Source organism: Ammospiza nelsoni, chromosome 14 (assembly GCF_027579445.1).
Source record: "Ammospiza nelsoni isolate bAmmNel1 chromosome 14, bAmmNel1.pri, whole genome shotgun sequence".
In the NCBI taxonomy this organism is placed as follows: Eukaryota; Metazoa; Chordata; class Aves; order Passeriformes; family Passerellidae; genus Ammospiza; species Ammospiza nelsoni.
Window position 1 is genome coordinate 19,213,587 of NC_080646.1, and position 16,102 is coordinate 19,229,688.

General features: G+C 43.7%; 1 protein-coding gene across 2 annotated transcripts in view; it reads right to left on the bottom strand.

Moving 5' to 3' along the window:
- Positions 1 to 15,889, bottom strand: part of TLN2 (talin 2) — a 147,078-nt gene extending 131,189 nt beyond the window's left edge. The window contains exons 1-2 of one of the 2 annotated variants that reach the window (XM_059481927.1): positions 15,676 to 15,889; positions 10,640 to 10,749 (exon numbers count right to left, since the gene is read on the bottom strand). In XM_059481927.1, coding sequence (XP_059337910.1) covers positions 10,640 to 10,749; positions 15,676 to 15,692 — 127 coding nt within the window. In that variant the 5' untranslated portion in view covers positions 15,693 to 15,889. Of the gene's footprint in view, positions 1 to 10,639; positions 10,750 to 14,989; positions 15,089 to 15,675 lie in introns of those variants that run through there. The other variant, XM_059481928.1, reaches the window with a different exon arrangement.
- Between the last annotated feature and the right edge of the window lie 213 nt (positions 15,890 to 16,102).

Sequence of the window (16,102 nt, forward strand, 5' to 3'; positions counted from 1 at the left end):
CCATCAGGAAGCTTGTTTGTAGATGTTTCTGCACACAAGAGACTGTAAAACAGTTTTTTGCACTGTTGGATGGGCCAGGGATTCACCACAACCACAATAATCAGTAGCGATCTCTGCATTCTCTTTGATCACCTGAAGCAGGAAACAGTCTTTGGAACCATATTTACCAGAGTACCTAATACAGAAACCTGATGAGAACTCTGTTCTTGAAAGCTGGCATCAAAAGTTTCACTGCTGATGAAGGGCTGTCAGAAACTAACAGCATATCAATATAACTTCACTTGAAATGAAACAAAAGGGCTTCCAGCACAAAAGACACATGAAATTATACTAACTGTTGATGAGATTCTCTTTGAAACATAGCTCAGAGGTAGAATCCAGATTAGGGGCCAGAATTGGACACTAGTTGAATTAGCACCCTCCTGTGCAGAGTTGACATGCCACAAGCCTTTTGAAAACTGTGTTTAAGAAAAACATGACAAGTTACCAAGATCAGCATCCCCAGACTCCCAGTATTTTCTGTGTGCACCAGCACACACTGTGTCACCCACAGCCAGGGCAGATTCCTCACTGCTGCGTGTCCAAAGCCCAGCCCCTCCCTTGCAGCGATGCAAGAGTCAATAAACATCAGTACAGGAATAAGACCCCTATTTTCACACAGAATAAACAATCTGAGAAGAAAACAGCATTAATGGCAATTGCTCAATGTGGATGATGTGCTTGGTGAGGCTGCAATAAAGTTTGTTACTTGGTAACAAACATTTCTTGCAAGATTTGGAATTAGATATTTGCTGCCAAACATATCCCACACTTCTAAACAAGGGTTCTCTTTAGTGTTAGCAGCAGGCAACTGGAAAAGATGTTCCCTATTAAGAACAGCTGAGGAGGAACCAAAGAAAAGCAAGTGTCTGTCCTGTAACCTGACAGCCTTCACACAAAGAGCTGCTTCTTACAGAGGGCAAGTGGTAGCTGGACACAGGAAATTATTTTTATGGTGTTCATCCCAAGTGTTGAAACCCAAACCTTGCTAGAGGGACAGATTTTTTTCCCCCAAGTCTTAATTTTAATAAAATAGGATTATCTTTTTACAGAACAGAAAGATGGGATTCAAACTCCAGCAATGTGTGGAACAATGAGGGTTTGCTACGCAGGCAGACACCTTCCAATATGCAGCTGGGAACTGTTTCAGTAATGCTTCCAAGCAGCAATTTGGGGGAAAAGTCCAAGAATCTGGGGTATGGGAAAGAGTGAGGCAGCATAAATTGAAAAATCAAATCCAATAACCAAGATGGAAAAAGCTTAGTTTTGAGTTTTAGGATGAAGAGTTAACAGAATACAACTGAGACAGGATTTATTTTAATTTCAAGAATGCATAATACTTGCAGCACACCAAAATGGGTTTCTCACATTCCAGGTGCAAGCTGCTGAGCAAGATTTTTCCACTTTCTCTATTTAGCCATTAGAAACAAACAAGCAGCTTAAAATCACACCCTTAACAATTAATCTTAGCTTTAATTTTAACCAAACTTACAACTTACCAAATCCTAAACGAGGTACAAGTAGAGAGCAAGCCACAAACTAAAAACCTATTTACAACCTATTTATTTCTTCAAGCCCAAGTCATTAATGCTTAGGAATCTGGAATAAACTTAAGTTACATGTCACTGCAAGTTGGGGTCAGTTACAACAGTGAGTACAAAAAGATAAATATATCCCTGGGGAACTGGAGCATTTTCAGTTTTTCCTGAATTGCTGCCAATTTTTTGGCTCTTATTTTTAATAATGCAACAATTGGGATATATTAGTCCCTTTTTCTCTGAATAAACATATACTTTTGCAAATGAGGAAAAGACTTTTCACACTACTAATACTTGTGTGCAACACCCATTCCCTCAGTTTCTCAAGTATCATCAGAACATAGCAATTCGGATTTGTTATTTCTATCATAGTCAGTGAGTATACTAAACATTACTGGAGAATGGCATGAAAAAGAAAGACGGATGCAAGTTTAATAAAGCTTCAAACTCAAGCTGTAGGTCAGAATATGCCTTCCAAGCCAGTATTTCAATTTAAATTTTCAAATCCAAACTTGACATTTCGGGAACTCAATTTGCTGTGACACACAAAGTTACTTTCCCCTTGCCCATCAAGGTTTCTGCCTTTACCTTTGACAGAGCAATTACAAACCTGTAACGTTTCTGAGAAGGGTCAAATGCTGATTGTTTAGCCATGCCTGCATATGCAATGCAAGGAAAAAAGCATTATTCCCCCAGGCTCTGTGTCAATTGTTTGTGGCTGAAGCTGTAGCTGCACACCCAGAGCCCATAGGGCTGCCCAGCCCTGACAGCCAAAAGCCACAGAGCCCACAGAGGGGCTCCATGCTGTGGGAAAGCATCGAATGTCGGGAGAACTTGGCTTTCAACTATCAAACCCTTTTTTTCTCCAAAAGAAAATGCAGAAACAAAATAATGAATGCCAGTAATTTATTGATGCTGGGTGTGTTACACCATTCTACCTAAGAGAACACTACAGAAATAGTTCAGATTTCAATTCAATGTGCAGACACTTTGTCATTGAGGCATAAAGCCTGGTCCTGGTCTCTGACTCACAGTAACTATCCTAAAGCACTCAAAATCAACAGCACAGACTCATGGGTCTATTTATGCTTGTAAAGTCAAACAAAGCATCTTGAAGTTAAATGATTTCCACTTTTCAAAATGTATATTTATTCTTTCTGACCATCAGCACTAAATAAGTGAATTTATTTTGATGTGAGGGTTGAATTATAGTGAGTAATCAACTGCCAAAGCCACAGGCTGCATTGGTACTCATTTAGACAGATGTGACACATCTCATGTGCTCATTTTACACACACATTCCCTCAGAGCTGATCCTCCTCATCCTCAGATTTCAATAGTGCTTCCATGACTTTGCCTCCATGAATAACTGAAAATTTGAGCTCAGTAAATTAGCAGATAGCAAGTATATGCACAGAAAGCACAATTTCACTATCTCATTAATAACTTACATTGCCTTCAGGTGCACTGTCACACAGCAAGCTCATTCTTCTGACACTTTATGGAGGCAGCCCAGAGTACTATTTACAAGATTCTTTTGAAGTAATTTGTAAAGTGTAATTCATCTCTGTAGACCTCCTCAAAGGCTTCCTATAGTTTTTTCACTTCACCACCACCACAGTGTCTCTCTTGTAATAACAAACCTGGGGTTTATGTTCTATATTGTATGCAGTTTTCTATTCTGCCTGAAGAAACTTTTTGCCACTGACAGCCTGAATCCATAGGCCTAGGAGTAACCCAGAGCCTCAGGAAGTCAAATATAATTTCCTTAGTTTTCAGGATCCCATGGTCACCACGGAGACCTAAGCTATTACTAGCTCAATTTTGCATTTTTGTATGTCTGTTAAGAGCACCTTGAAAAACAAAGCAGTCACACCGGTATCTCAGCAGGACAAGAATTTGAAACATCAGCTCAGAAAATGCAACCAGCAGCTGGTTCAATGTGAGAACTTATTCAACATTAACACACAGCTCATAGAGATCTGGGAGTGGGCAAACCTCCTCCTGCCTACACGCTGCTTTATGTAGGACTAAACCCAAGTTCTGTGTATTTGGAATCATTAAAGACAGCAGAGCAGGCATGGGAAAAGCAGAGCCTGTGTGAGAAAACAACTTTTTTTCAATTCCAGGATTTCAAAGCTGAGTTACTGGGAAGTACCTTTTCTCGACTACCTGCTAAGCACTCCCTCAAACACTCAACACTGCTCCTTTGTTCAGCTGCAGGAAATCACTACTGCAAACTTCCCAAACAAGCCAAGAACAGACATTCAGAAACCAGCAGTATAAACAAACAAATTAAGTTGCAGCACCCTGCAGACTTGGCCTTAGACTCTCAGAACAGTTAAACATATTAAGTTAGATCTTCCAGCTCAAGGAATCAAACTCTTCTACAATAAAAACTTGCTTTGAGGGCGTTAGTTCCTTATTCATTCTGCTGGGCAGATACAGCACTGTATTATTCATTTGCAGTATAACACCCATGTTAGACACCCTTAAAAACACCCAGACTTCATTTCCCTTCAGTGAGATACCAGCCACTGTGTACTGAACAGCTCATTTAAAGCTTTGCATGATAGAGAAGTACTATCAGGCAAAGCAGGTAACAAAAGGATGCTGGAACTGCAAAAGGTCTAAAATTGTCTAAATTTGTCTAAATCCTCTCTTTAGTTAACTCAGTCAGGATTTCTGCCTTCCACACATCACCAGAGCTTTTCTGCTGAACACAGGTCCCTTCTTAACAACCCCTTGCACTTCTAGACTGTGGGACTTGCACCAAGATCTGCATCCCACTTGAGTTTCATTTCTGCTGTTCCCAACACATCCACTATGGACCAGAGTCTGCCTAACAATGACCCAGATCTACCTGTGTACATCCTTCACCAGGCATGATAATGTTTTTTTCATGCATGTAGCTCAGTTTAACCCCATTTTGCATCAGATGCACTGTGGAGAAAGAGCTGGTTTCGTGGCAGGAACAAGAACTCCAAGAGAGAAGCCCAGACTGGCCTGCCCTACTTGCCCCAACTCCTCCGCCCCACGTGCAGCTGTTTCACCACCCAGTGGTCACTCACACCACCCAAAACACAGAATTGTCTCCTACCCAGTCAAAGGCAGCACTCCAACAGCCACTGACAAGACAGCCACACTCCCCAGACAAACCTGATTATACAAATACTAGGCTTTCATTAGCTTATTACTTACAAAGAAGCATTTTCCTATTGCTTAGTTGAATATCCCATGAATGTTGCCAGAAGAAAGCTTTTCTAATTCTAAGCTACTTGGAGATATCTAAAGTATGAATTGCTTTGATTCAAATGGCAACTCCTAACAAGCACAAGTATTTGAAGCATCTGTAGACTGACCAGGAAGAAACAAAACTTCTACTAAATACTTTCTTCTAGAAAGCCAAAAGGAAGACAAATTTCAAGTCTCCAGCACTCTGATTCACTCATCACTTGTCACGGGAGAGTTAGATCTCACAGAATACATGTAAAGAAAAATGTGCCAAATAAAAGGAAGCTAAATTACAGAGTTCTTACAGAACAACTCAAGTTCAGAAGGAACTAGCAAAACCACTGAAGACATCAGAACAAGTGTTGATACAAAATACAGCTATTCTGTAAGGTCTGTTTCTGTGATGACATTTTTGCTTTCTGCATCTGGTCATAATAACACAGTACTTGACAAGCAGTAATATAGTTATGGTTAAAATAATAAGAGGTAAACACAAAGCAAGAAATTTGACATGAGTCAAATTAAAAGAAAAAAACCCCAAAAAACAAAAAGCAATTAGTCAGTACACACTACTAGAAACCTTCAGTCTTTACAAAGCTGTAACTAGAGTTTGCAGAAAAACATTTTAAAATGCTTTTCTCACTTTTCTTTCTATTCTATCATTTTCTGTCCTCATTCTACATTTCTTCCTTTGCTTCTCAAAGTCTTGTAAACAACTTCTAAAAGCAACTCCCTGCTTTATCTTCTCTTTCTACCCAAAACACAATTATCTGCAATCCCACCTTGTTTTTGCATCTTCCTCAGGGCAAAAATTGTATTTCACTCCTTGGCAGCTACAGAAAGATGAGCTGTACAAGAAAAGATACACTTTTTGGGTGGGTACCAAGACAGCACTGGTGCTTGATAGCAGATGTTTTGCAGGTACTTGGAATTTATCTGCTGTAGCCTCAGGCAGGATGAGAACTTCACTACGTTGGCTGCTATAAGCAAGCCAGAAGAATTGCTGTCCCTCCTTACAAGTGCCAGAAGCAAAGAAAACCAAAAGCAACAAAACTTCCATTATTTAGGAATGCTTATTCCTAAAGGTTTAACTGGCACAACCTAAGACCACAATTAACAAAGGGATGGTTACAGAAATTTGCATGCTATCACAACACATGTGGACTAGTAACTAAATACTCTATTTTCAAGTATAGTAACATGAGACAAATGAAGGCAAAGAAATACACAAATGGTTTAGGTGCTTTAGGGCCCTCTACAGCTACAAATCTTCCTAAAATCACCTTTGATCCTAAAGGCTCTGAAGTGTTACTATGTCAGATACACAAATGCCAAGACAGATCTTCTTTCTGCTTCAAAATCCATATGCAACAGCTGACTTCTTATTCCCAGTAAAAGCTACTTGTCACACAAATTATGAGGTAAAATCAACAATCTAATCAGACCTGACAAAAAGTGGGCCAAAAAAAATTGGAATTATGATGATAAGTATATGAAATATGGATTTGCATCTACCATCATTAATGATGAACCTCACTCTAAATACACATTTTGCCTTGAGATATTAGATAACGATAATATGAAGCCATCATGGTTAGCAAGTTATTTAAAAATTAAGTACCCAGCAAGGTGAGGACAAATCTTATACTCAATTTCTTCAAGTCTTGTGATATTCAATATAGTACTTCACTTAAAAAAAACCCAACCCCCTGAACTCAATGGCAAACCTTCAAAAGCCTTTTTAAAAGTTTCTTACTTTACAGCAGAAGAGAAAAAGACACATAGCATGAGAGACCATTTGGTCTTCCTACTTCAGCAAAAAATGGCTGAAATAATACATGAAAGACAATATGGCATTCCTTTGTCAGCAAATACTGCTGGAAAACTCACAGAAAACAGCTGAAGATTTGAGGAAAAAAGGATTAGAACAAATTATGCAGTGTGGGAGGTGTGCTACACTGTTGGCTGACCTTACAGATGTTTCTTACATGCCTCATGTTAGGGTATATTCTGAATTGTTCCCCCAGTGAAACACACTGGGAACTTCTCTTTTGTGAGCCACTCCAGGAATGATGTATTGGAGTAAACTCAACAGCAAATTATTTCTTTATTAGAAACAATGTTTTATTAAACTGTGCAAGTGTACACTTATGTGATTTTATCTGTAACCTTTACACTAGAACCCTTTTATTTTTTTTTATTCCAGTTAAAGCAATCACTCCATAACCACACCTGAAATTTTTTCATTGCATCATTCACAGACAAACCAACACAGCAACGCTGGAGGCAGGAGTGCACCAAGTGCTCAGGATGCCATGGATTATATAATTTTATAAAAATAAGAGCTTCCAGCAGTAGAATAACAAGATGGGGAGTGACCACAAAATTCCCACTCCCACAGTAAGCTTTGCTAGTTATGCTGTGGCAAAGGGCCTAACAGAGTTGTCACACCTAATGACACACCATGTGTTTTTTCCTACAAAGGCAACTATTCAAAACTGCCTGTTCTTTTCTGTGCTGAAAAGGGGCACTGTCTGCACTATCCTACTTACCAGATATTTTCAAATATATACACACCTAAGGTGTCCCTTCAAGGCGAAGGTGACAGGCTGTTTTAACAGGGAGCAAGAGGGTAACTGCTTTCCAGAAGAAACTCACTTTACAGAGACTGTTCTGAAAACAGATGTTTGCAAATCTGTCCACTGAAAAAACCTCCTATAAAAACCTCTGAAAGCTGTACATAATTTACAAAACTTTAAAATCTTTTTTAAAACCCCAACACTGTTTAAAAATCTTCCAAAGGAAGTGCTTCAGGAAAAGAGAAGAATGCAGCATCTTCCCATTAGTCTGCAAGAAGAACTGACTGGCGTCAGGGAAGGCAGAAATTTAATAGATGAATTCCAAGAAGAATCTCTGCATAATTAGTGTATGGGAGTGGAAAATCAGTATCATTATTTAGTAAGCACCAACAAGGCACTTCTTCCACTTGGATCTGTCATTGGCAGGCATCTTATTTGGCTTGGAAAGTCATTAAAACCAAGTAATGAACTAAACTGAACCTAAAACCAACCCTTAAAATGGCTGTATACAAGTGATAAACCAACATTTTAAAAAAATTTTGAGAGGCACATTCAATTACATAGCTCTCACTAAATGATTCCTAAATGAAAGTAAAAAATGGGTTTGGTTAAAAAATAAAACATATTCTATTTGTCTTCTTTTTTATTAATTTCTCATTTTTTGTGTGTTCTGTAATATGCATAACAATAGTTGAGTAGTATGTGTGCAAACTGATGAATAATACATATATATTTTGGTGTGTGTGCTCACAAATCTTTTACTGATAAGGGCGTGAGATCAAAAAAAAACTTTCTAAACTATTGCCTTAAATAGGCAATAGTTTAGAAGTAGGCTGGCAATATTATCCCAGAGAAGTTAAGGCAATGGCTGATTATACTCAGATCCACATGGAAAACAGTGCTTTGTGTTCAGTAGTACTAAAGGATTTTTACCCCCATACACAGATGGCATTTGTAATGCTTCAAAGTGCAATTTATCCCTGAAAAGGAATGATGATAGCATTGAGGCAGGAACACACTGTTCCCACACAGACATTCACTCATTACCGAGCCACTGTCACAGCCTGGCCTTACAGCTGCTGCTGCACTGGTGTGCTGATTCCTCAGGCACACCCACCCTTCCTCCACCTGTGCTGAACAACCCCCAGGTGCACAACTGCTGCACAAGCAGCTCACCTCCACCACACACTGGTGCCACCATCAAGGCGTTCTTCTGCCTCATCTCTTCATCACCAAAGCCCTGCCATTCCCTTGGGACTGGTACTACAGAGTCAGCCAAAGCTCTGACAGGAAAACTCTAAAAATACATTCTCTGCCTAGGACAGAGAGCGAATAAATTTTCACTCCCTCATACACCACCTGTGATCCATTTGAACTGACCCTTTACATGTCCAGGTCTACTACATGCAAAGCCCTCACTCAAAACTCCTTACATCCCCTCCTCAATGGATTTGTTCTGTATTAATCCATAGTCTGCTCTGCCCAAGCTCCCAAGGCAAAGTTAACTCCCCTTTCTTCACAGCTTCTGCTCTTCTGGACACACACCTACAAGCATCAGCTGCTTTTAAGTCTCATTAGTACCACAGTGCAGCTGAACAGACAACCCAGCAAACAGCCAGGCTTATCTGTACCTTACTCACAACTGCAAACACAGCCACCCATTATTTTTTTTTAATTAAAATAACCCAAATATTCCTCAGAGTTGGTACATACCACAACATCTTGGGTTCTTGCCTGGGGTCTGTACATCCTCAGCTATTGCAAAGAACATTTCCAAAGAGTACTTTAAACATCACAACAGAGTGATCTCATTTCCCACAGCCTTTGCATTTTTCAGCTGAAGCTGGACACTGATATCTTCCTCCCTGTACCAGTGCCCTTAGTGATACCCTGACCCAGGAGAGACCACTGGTTCCTTTTGCTTGGCCCTGCATGCTGGCTGTGCAGCAATGACTCCCACTCAGCCCTTTCCCCAGGGAGCTCAGACACACCTTGTCAACAGGTATGTCCTTATGCCACGACAAAAAATAATCAAAGAAAATCTTGCAGTCACCAATGATAAAGAATTACAAGAATTACAGAAACTGCAAGCTACAGTAAACTGAAATATTCAGGTTAGACCTCCTGATTTCATTTATTCATACATTTATTCATAGACCCATTGCTAAATTTTGATTGTTGTGGTATCTAAACATACTCATTGGGTTTAAGGATGATGCCCATCAGCCCTACACCAGCATCACATTCCTGAGACCATCCCTCCTGCCATCACAGGTCTTCTCTTAAACATGCACCACCACTTGTGTCAGACACTGACAATCTGTCTTTCCTGCTGCTGTTCTGACTGCCAAGTGCCACTGTGCCATTTCCTGCTACACAGCACTTGGCACACATAAACTGAACTAAGGTAAAAGGTACTCACTGTAAATTACTTTAAGCCTAATTAATGTTTCCAGCTGAACAAATTCAAGCCAGCAATTTTTGGAACTGTTTCATGCTTATATTTATGTCACCTGTACACAAAGTTTAAATCTCACATTCCAGAAAAATCAGAACTTTCCTGATAGTACAGAACATGACTGAAACCAAACCACAGGATAGGCTGGACTTGAGGTTGCTGAGACAGAGGGTTACTCACCACATTACAGCTATCAACTCTCAAGAAAAGTCAAGAGAGATCATTATATGAAAATAAACAATATGTAATAAGAAAAGGATTACACAACTGAAGACAATGACATTGTTTAAGAGGTTCTCACACCACTACACCAAAAACTTCAGCAAAAACTAAACTCTTCTACATATTAGAGCAACAAACCTACCACAGCTGGCAAATGTAAATTGTAATTCAACTCAAAAAAGTAATCAGTCCATGTAGTACCATTGATTCTTTATCACCTCAATTGTTATTTACTGTGATTTAGAAGCCTGAGAGTCTGCTGCTTGTTCCTGGGTTATATGTCACTTTTCCACAAAAATAAGAAATCTCAACCTTACAAAAGTTGCCACAGACAAAGACACAAGGTTCATTTACAATTCACTTCAGACCATACTTTCTTCCTGCTGCCTGAACACAGAAAGATGAGCTACCTACAGAGAATGAAAGGAAGGCAGTTTCAATGCCAGCCTGGCCCATCTTGGCAGGAAATCAACTGGAAGCTGCCAAGCAAAGGGACTACAAGTAAGTCAGCACAGTAATACTGTAAAGATATTTTAAGACAAGACTTACTGTTGTATAGTCAACCTCACCTTGTGAAGTCAGTGCATTTTCTAGCTTTATGAAGATGCTTGAGTAAAAAGGTGCTGGAGCTTTGAGAATCGAGGGGGTGGATCTCTGGGGATGAAATTCCAGCTGGCAACTGGAAGTGGAAAATATCAAAATGTTATCACAATTGCTTCAAGTATGCAGGCTAATTCAAACTCAATTCCAAGATAAGCATGTGTGCACACAGCACACCCAGGGAAATGCTTCTCTGACTACTGTGAAATGGGTTTTCAGCAGCATTAGCAGGGACAGCAGGCTACAAAATTCATTGTACACAGTTAAAATCTTGTGTTAAAACTAAGCACAGGGCTCCTTACCCCCTTCTCACACTCAAGCATCCCAGACTCACTCCAAAGGTGGAACTCCCCTGCTCTCAGGGACAAAAGGCACAACACTGAACACTGATCAGACCCAGGATTGCACCACATGCTGTGAATCAGCACTTACACATCTAAGGAGCTCAGGCTACCTTCAAGGCATCCTTTGTGCAAAAGGAATAGACTGTTTAATCACAACAATAAAAATCAAGTATAAAGGAGCTTAAGACACAGCATGATGTCCATAATCATAATCTCATCCACTGAGTTGCAAAACCCTAGATTATTTTACTTAACATAGCCTCTGGAAGTTGTAAGATAACCTACTCTGAAAAAACCCCTCTGCTTTATCATTTGCATCTCCTCTGCCCCAAAATTTTTGCAGTTCAATTTACTGTGTATTTTAATAACCATATGTAGCCAAAAGCAGAACCCTGGAAGCAACAACCTGCATTCTCCTTCAGGAATACCTGACACTGCAATTTCCACCTCCAATTGTCCCAACTGAAACACTGAAATCCAAGAGTAAACAAATGAAACATAACACTGCTTTATTCAGACAGCCTCCCTCCATGTGCAACAACACCCAACATTTTGCTTGCTGTTCTCAATTTGCATCAGCATTCTATTGTCTGTAGAAACATGCACAAGCAGACTTGCCAAAAATTTTAAAGATTCAAAAGCAGCGAGGAGAAAAGAATTTCTGAAAGCTGGTACAGTGGTCTGTAAAGACATTCACACTTGTTACCTAATTAGGGCCTGGTGCAAAGGCAGCATCTGGAAAACACTGCTTAACAAGGAACTCTTCATATTAAAAAAATTAATATCAAGATGTCTATGTATTTGGCAGCTTATCAAAATCTCCAAAGGTCAGATAGGACTGGCAGCTGAGAATTAACTCAAATGGTGTTTTCAGTACCATATTGCTAAAATTATGGATTGTAGGGATACTTCAACAAATGGTATTGCTCATATTTCATGAACATACAATATTGATAACCCAACAGTTATCTGACACTACAGTGCCACAAAAAGGAATGGAGGTGAGATGCTTAAACTCCTGTCTAGATGTGGTGACTAATTAAGCACTGCCATTTTTGCAAACCATCTAGACTGCATTTGCACAGGTTTAATAGATACAGATCATATAAGTAAGCCTATAAAGCAACAATCCAAATATTAATGCATCAGAACATCCTTGCTCTCCATCTGCACATCCTTGATGTGCAGTCAAATCTTTGTAGAAACAACACCAAATAAATGAAAGTTTTCACAGCAAAACTTCCAAGTCTCATGCAGTTCAAGCTCTTTCAAGCCCACTTCTTCCACTCCAAAATAAGACTGGGATTCTGCTGTAGTGGTGCTTTGTACTGATAGTTATATTTATAACTGCAGATGGATTTCCTAATATAAGTAGAATTCAGTCATTGCATTCGCTGGCAAATGATGAAAGAAGCCTAAGTAAAACTGTAAAACAAACCAAGCCCAGAGTAAAATGACTTAATCCTCTGCAGTTCAAATGCAAGTTCATCTTCCTCAATATTGTCTGCTTGTAACCAATCTGTCCATCACACACACCACAAAACCTCTCACCCTCTCAGGCACTACTACAGTGCAATGGCAATGTTTCAAATCAACCTAAATTAGGCTGTACCACATTCCATTACATGATATCATGCAACAGATGTTACTCCAAGAACACACAGGACAATTATTCAGGATAAACTCCTGTAATCTGAATGGTAAAATGAATGGGTATCCCATGAATTGGCTGTAGACTTTATCTAACTTTATACTGAGATTCAGAACTTGAATACCATTCAAGCTTGCCATAGTTAACCCACTTAGATTGGCAACCAGAAACAAGAAGTATTCTTATCTTACATAAGCTCAATAATTTTGTCACTAGTAGATAAGCTAGAATTCCACTTAACCCTTTAGTCCTGCAGTGACCAGTGAGTTAAATGAGGCATTAGGAAACTCAAATGAAATGCACTTCCAAGAACCAAGAGACACTCCCCCTCCCTCCTCAGCTGTGTGATAACCTTTAATCTCCCTTGAAAATGTCACATTATGAAAATTAAAGCAGGAATGGTAGTTCAGCCAACTTAACTCTCAGTTAACTTGTCTAACAGCTGTTGTGTTGGAAGCATGGCTGACCAATATACCATAGAGATATGAAAGTTTTTCATATACTACAATTTGTAAGGTATTTTTAATTGACACTGGCAGCTTGCTTTTCTACTTAAAAGACATTGCCATAAACATATAAATAAGTCACGTCTTACACAAGCAAGAGCAAGCTCAGAAATATGGTGCTTCTTTGTTTTTAAATCATTGGGACATTGTTCCATGGCCACTGGGCTCTTCTGAGAATGCAGAACTCCTCAATGCCTCTAAGTAACAGACTTCCAAACCCAGAACTGCCTTGAAATTTAATATGGCTCAAACTTTGCCCCAAAATACAGGTCTACAAAATATACTTTAAAAAATTAGGAGGGAAGTGGACAATTGTTTAACCTGACAAGAGATTTTTTCAACCAATGAACATTCCCACAATCTTCCTAACTAGACGTCATAGCAGCATTTTAGCACACAAAAAGTGAAGCCTAAATGAAAAAAAGGCTAAAATGAAATGTCTGGTCAGCAGAACAAAAGCGCTATGGAAGGTGAGCATAAAGGCATCAGAGGCCCCAGCTCTCAGTAAGGTGTCCCCACGCAGTGACACCGTGCCAGGCTCCACAGACACCCGAGGGCAAGGCTGCACACAGAGACAGAAACCTGCCAGGAGAGCATGGGAGAAACAGACGGATCAGGGCACACAGAACCCCAGTACCTGCCAGGAGGGGACGGGAGACACACAGGGATGGGGGACCCACAGGAGAACCTCAGTACCTGCCAGGAGGGCACGGGAGAAACAGAGGGATGGGGGACACGGGAGAACCCCAGTATGTGCTAGGAGGGCAGGGGAGAAACAGAGGGACCGGGGCACACAGAACCCCAGTACCTGCCAGGAGAGCACGGGAGAAACAGAGGGATGGGGGACACGGGAGAACCCCAGTACCTGCTAAGAGGGCAGGGGAGAAACAGAGGGACCGGGGCACACAGGAGAACCCCAGGCGGGACGCGGACAGCCCCGCTGCAAGCACACAACGCCGCCTGGCACTCAGGGAGGTTTAGCGCTTTGCCCCGGACACGAAGGCTCACCGGGGCAGGCAGCCCGGAGCGCTGCACGGCCCAGGCCGGCCCGGAGCACAGCGGGGCTGCGGAGCAGCGCCCACCCACCCTCGGCTGCGCTGCGCGGGGGCGGCCGCGTCCTTCCCTCCCTCCGGGATGGCCCCACGGGACCGCCCCGCTCCCAAAGCGAGCCTGCCACCGCTCCCGTGGGAAGATGCGGACGCAGAGATGGATACAGATCCACGCATATGCAAACGCGGCAGGAGCGTCCTTGGGAGGTCGTCACTTCACCACGTATTGCGAAAAGGTTTTTTCTACATCGCGGTCGCCAATAGCGCCCAACAGCGAACAGCTCCGTTCCCCGGGCAAGCACAGCTCCGAGCCGGCCACGCCACGCTCCCCCAGGCATGATGCAAGTGGCCGGCCGAGCCAGCACCTGCCTCCTATTCCAGCCCTCCACGGCACAGGGAAATCCCGAGAGACCTCTCATGCCGGCCCGGCTCCTGACGAGCGATAGGTGAGCCGAGGCCGCTCTCCCCTCCCGGGGCTCAGCCCGCACGGCACCGGGCCGGGCTGTTGCTGTCCCCCCTGGAAACGGCAACTTGTTGTGCAGGGAGCGCTGCCCGCGGGCTGCAGCGAGCCTGCCCGGGCGCTGCAGGGAGCGGCGGCTGCAGCCGCTCGGAGCAGCCCGCACCGAGAGCCCCGCGCAGCCGAGCGGCTCCGCGCTGCCGCCGCTCAGCCCCGCGCCGAGTCTTCCCCCTCTCGGCGGCTCCGCACAGACCACACGCTCCATGCAATGTGCAACGGCGGGGCAGGACGAGGGTCCTCGCGGGCTCCTACCGGGAACGTTGTTACTGTGGCATTGCGGAGCGCCTGAGCCCCGCCGCGCTCTCGCTTCCTTCCTTCCTTCCCCCCGCTCCCGCCGGCTCCACCGCCGCCGCCGCCCGCAGCCGCCGCCGCTGCGGACTCGAGGCGCAGACCCCCGGCGGGGAGGGCAGGAAGCGCGTCATCACTCCGGGCCGCTCCACCGCCCTCCGCCCGGCCCGGCCCGCTCGGGGGACCCGCGGCTCCCGCCCCGCGCCCGGAGAGCGGCGGGAGCAGAGCCCGCCTCACCTGAGGGGCCGGAGCTCCCCCGTACCTGGGCCTGAGGGAGAGGCGCCTCTGCCGGCCGCAGCCCTCGCCCAGGCGGGGAGGTAGCGTCGTTCTCGCTCTGACCGCCCGGCGCCGCGGCGCCCAGGGCACGGCAGCTCCTCGGGGGAAGGAGGAGGAGGAAAGCCGGAGCAGCCTCTCAGGGAGGAGAGAGACCCCGCAGGGCTGGGCAGGGCAGGACCCAGCACCAGCGGGGCATGAGGCGCCCCTGAGGCAGGGACGCAGCGGAGCGGGGAGAGGCGCGGGCGCGGCCGCAGGTGCGGGAGCAGCCCCGACCCCCGCCCAGCGCCCCGTGCCGAGCGCGTACGGTCACGGCATCCATTAGGGTGGAAAAGACCCCTGAGGTAATCGAGTTCCAGCTTAGGACCGATCACCACCTTGTCAAACAGACCATAGCACTGAATGGTGCCGGACGCCTCTTGAACGTCTCTAGAGATGGTGACTGCACCACCTCCCTGGGCAGCCCGTTCCCATCTCTAATCACCCTCTATGTGAAGAAATTCCTCCTAATGTCCAACCAAAACCTCTCCTGGCATAGTTTAAAACTATGTCCTCTTCTCCTCTTACTGGTTATCTGAGAAAATAACCCGACCCCGCTGGCTGCAGCCTCCTTTGAGGGAACTGTGAAGTGATAAAGTCGTACCTGAGCCTCCTCCAGGCTGAACGCGCTCAGCTGTTCCTCGCAGCACCTGTGCTCCAGACCTCTTCCCAGCACTGTTACCCTTCTCTGCACCCACTCCAGCTCCTCAATGTCCTCTCTGAATGAGGGGCACAGAACAGGACCCATCTCGAGGTGTGCAGGGC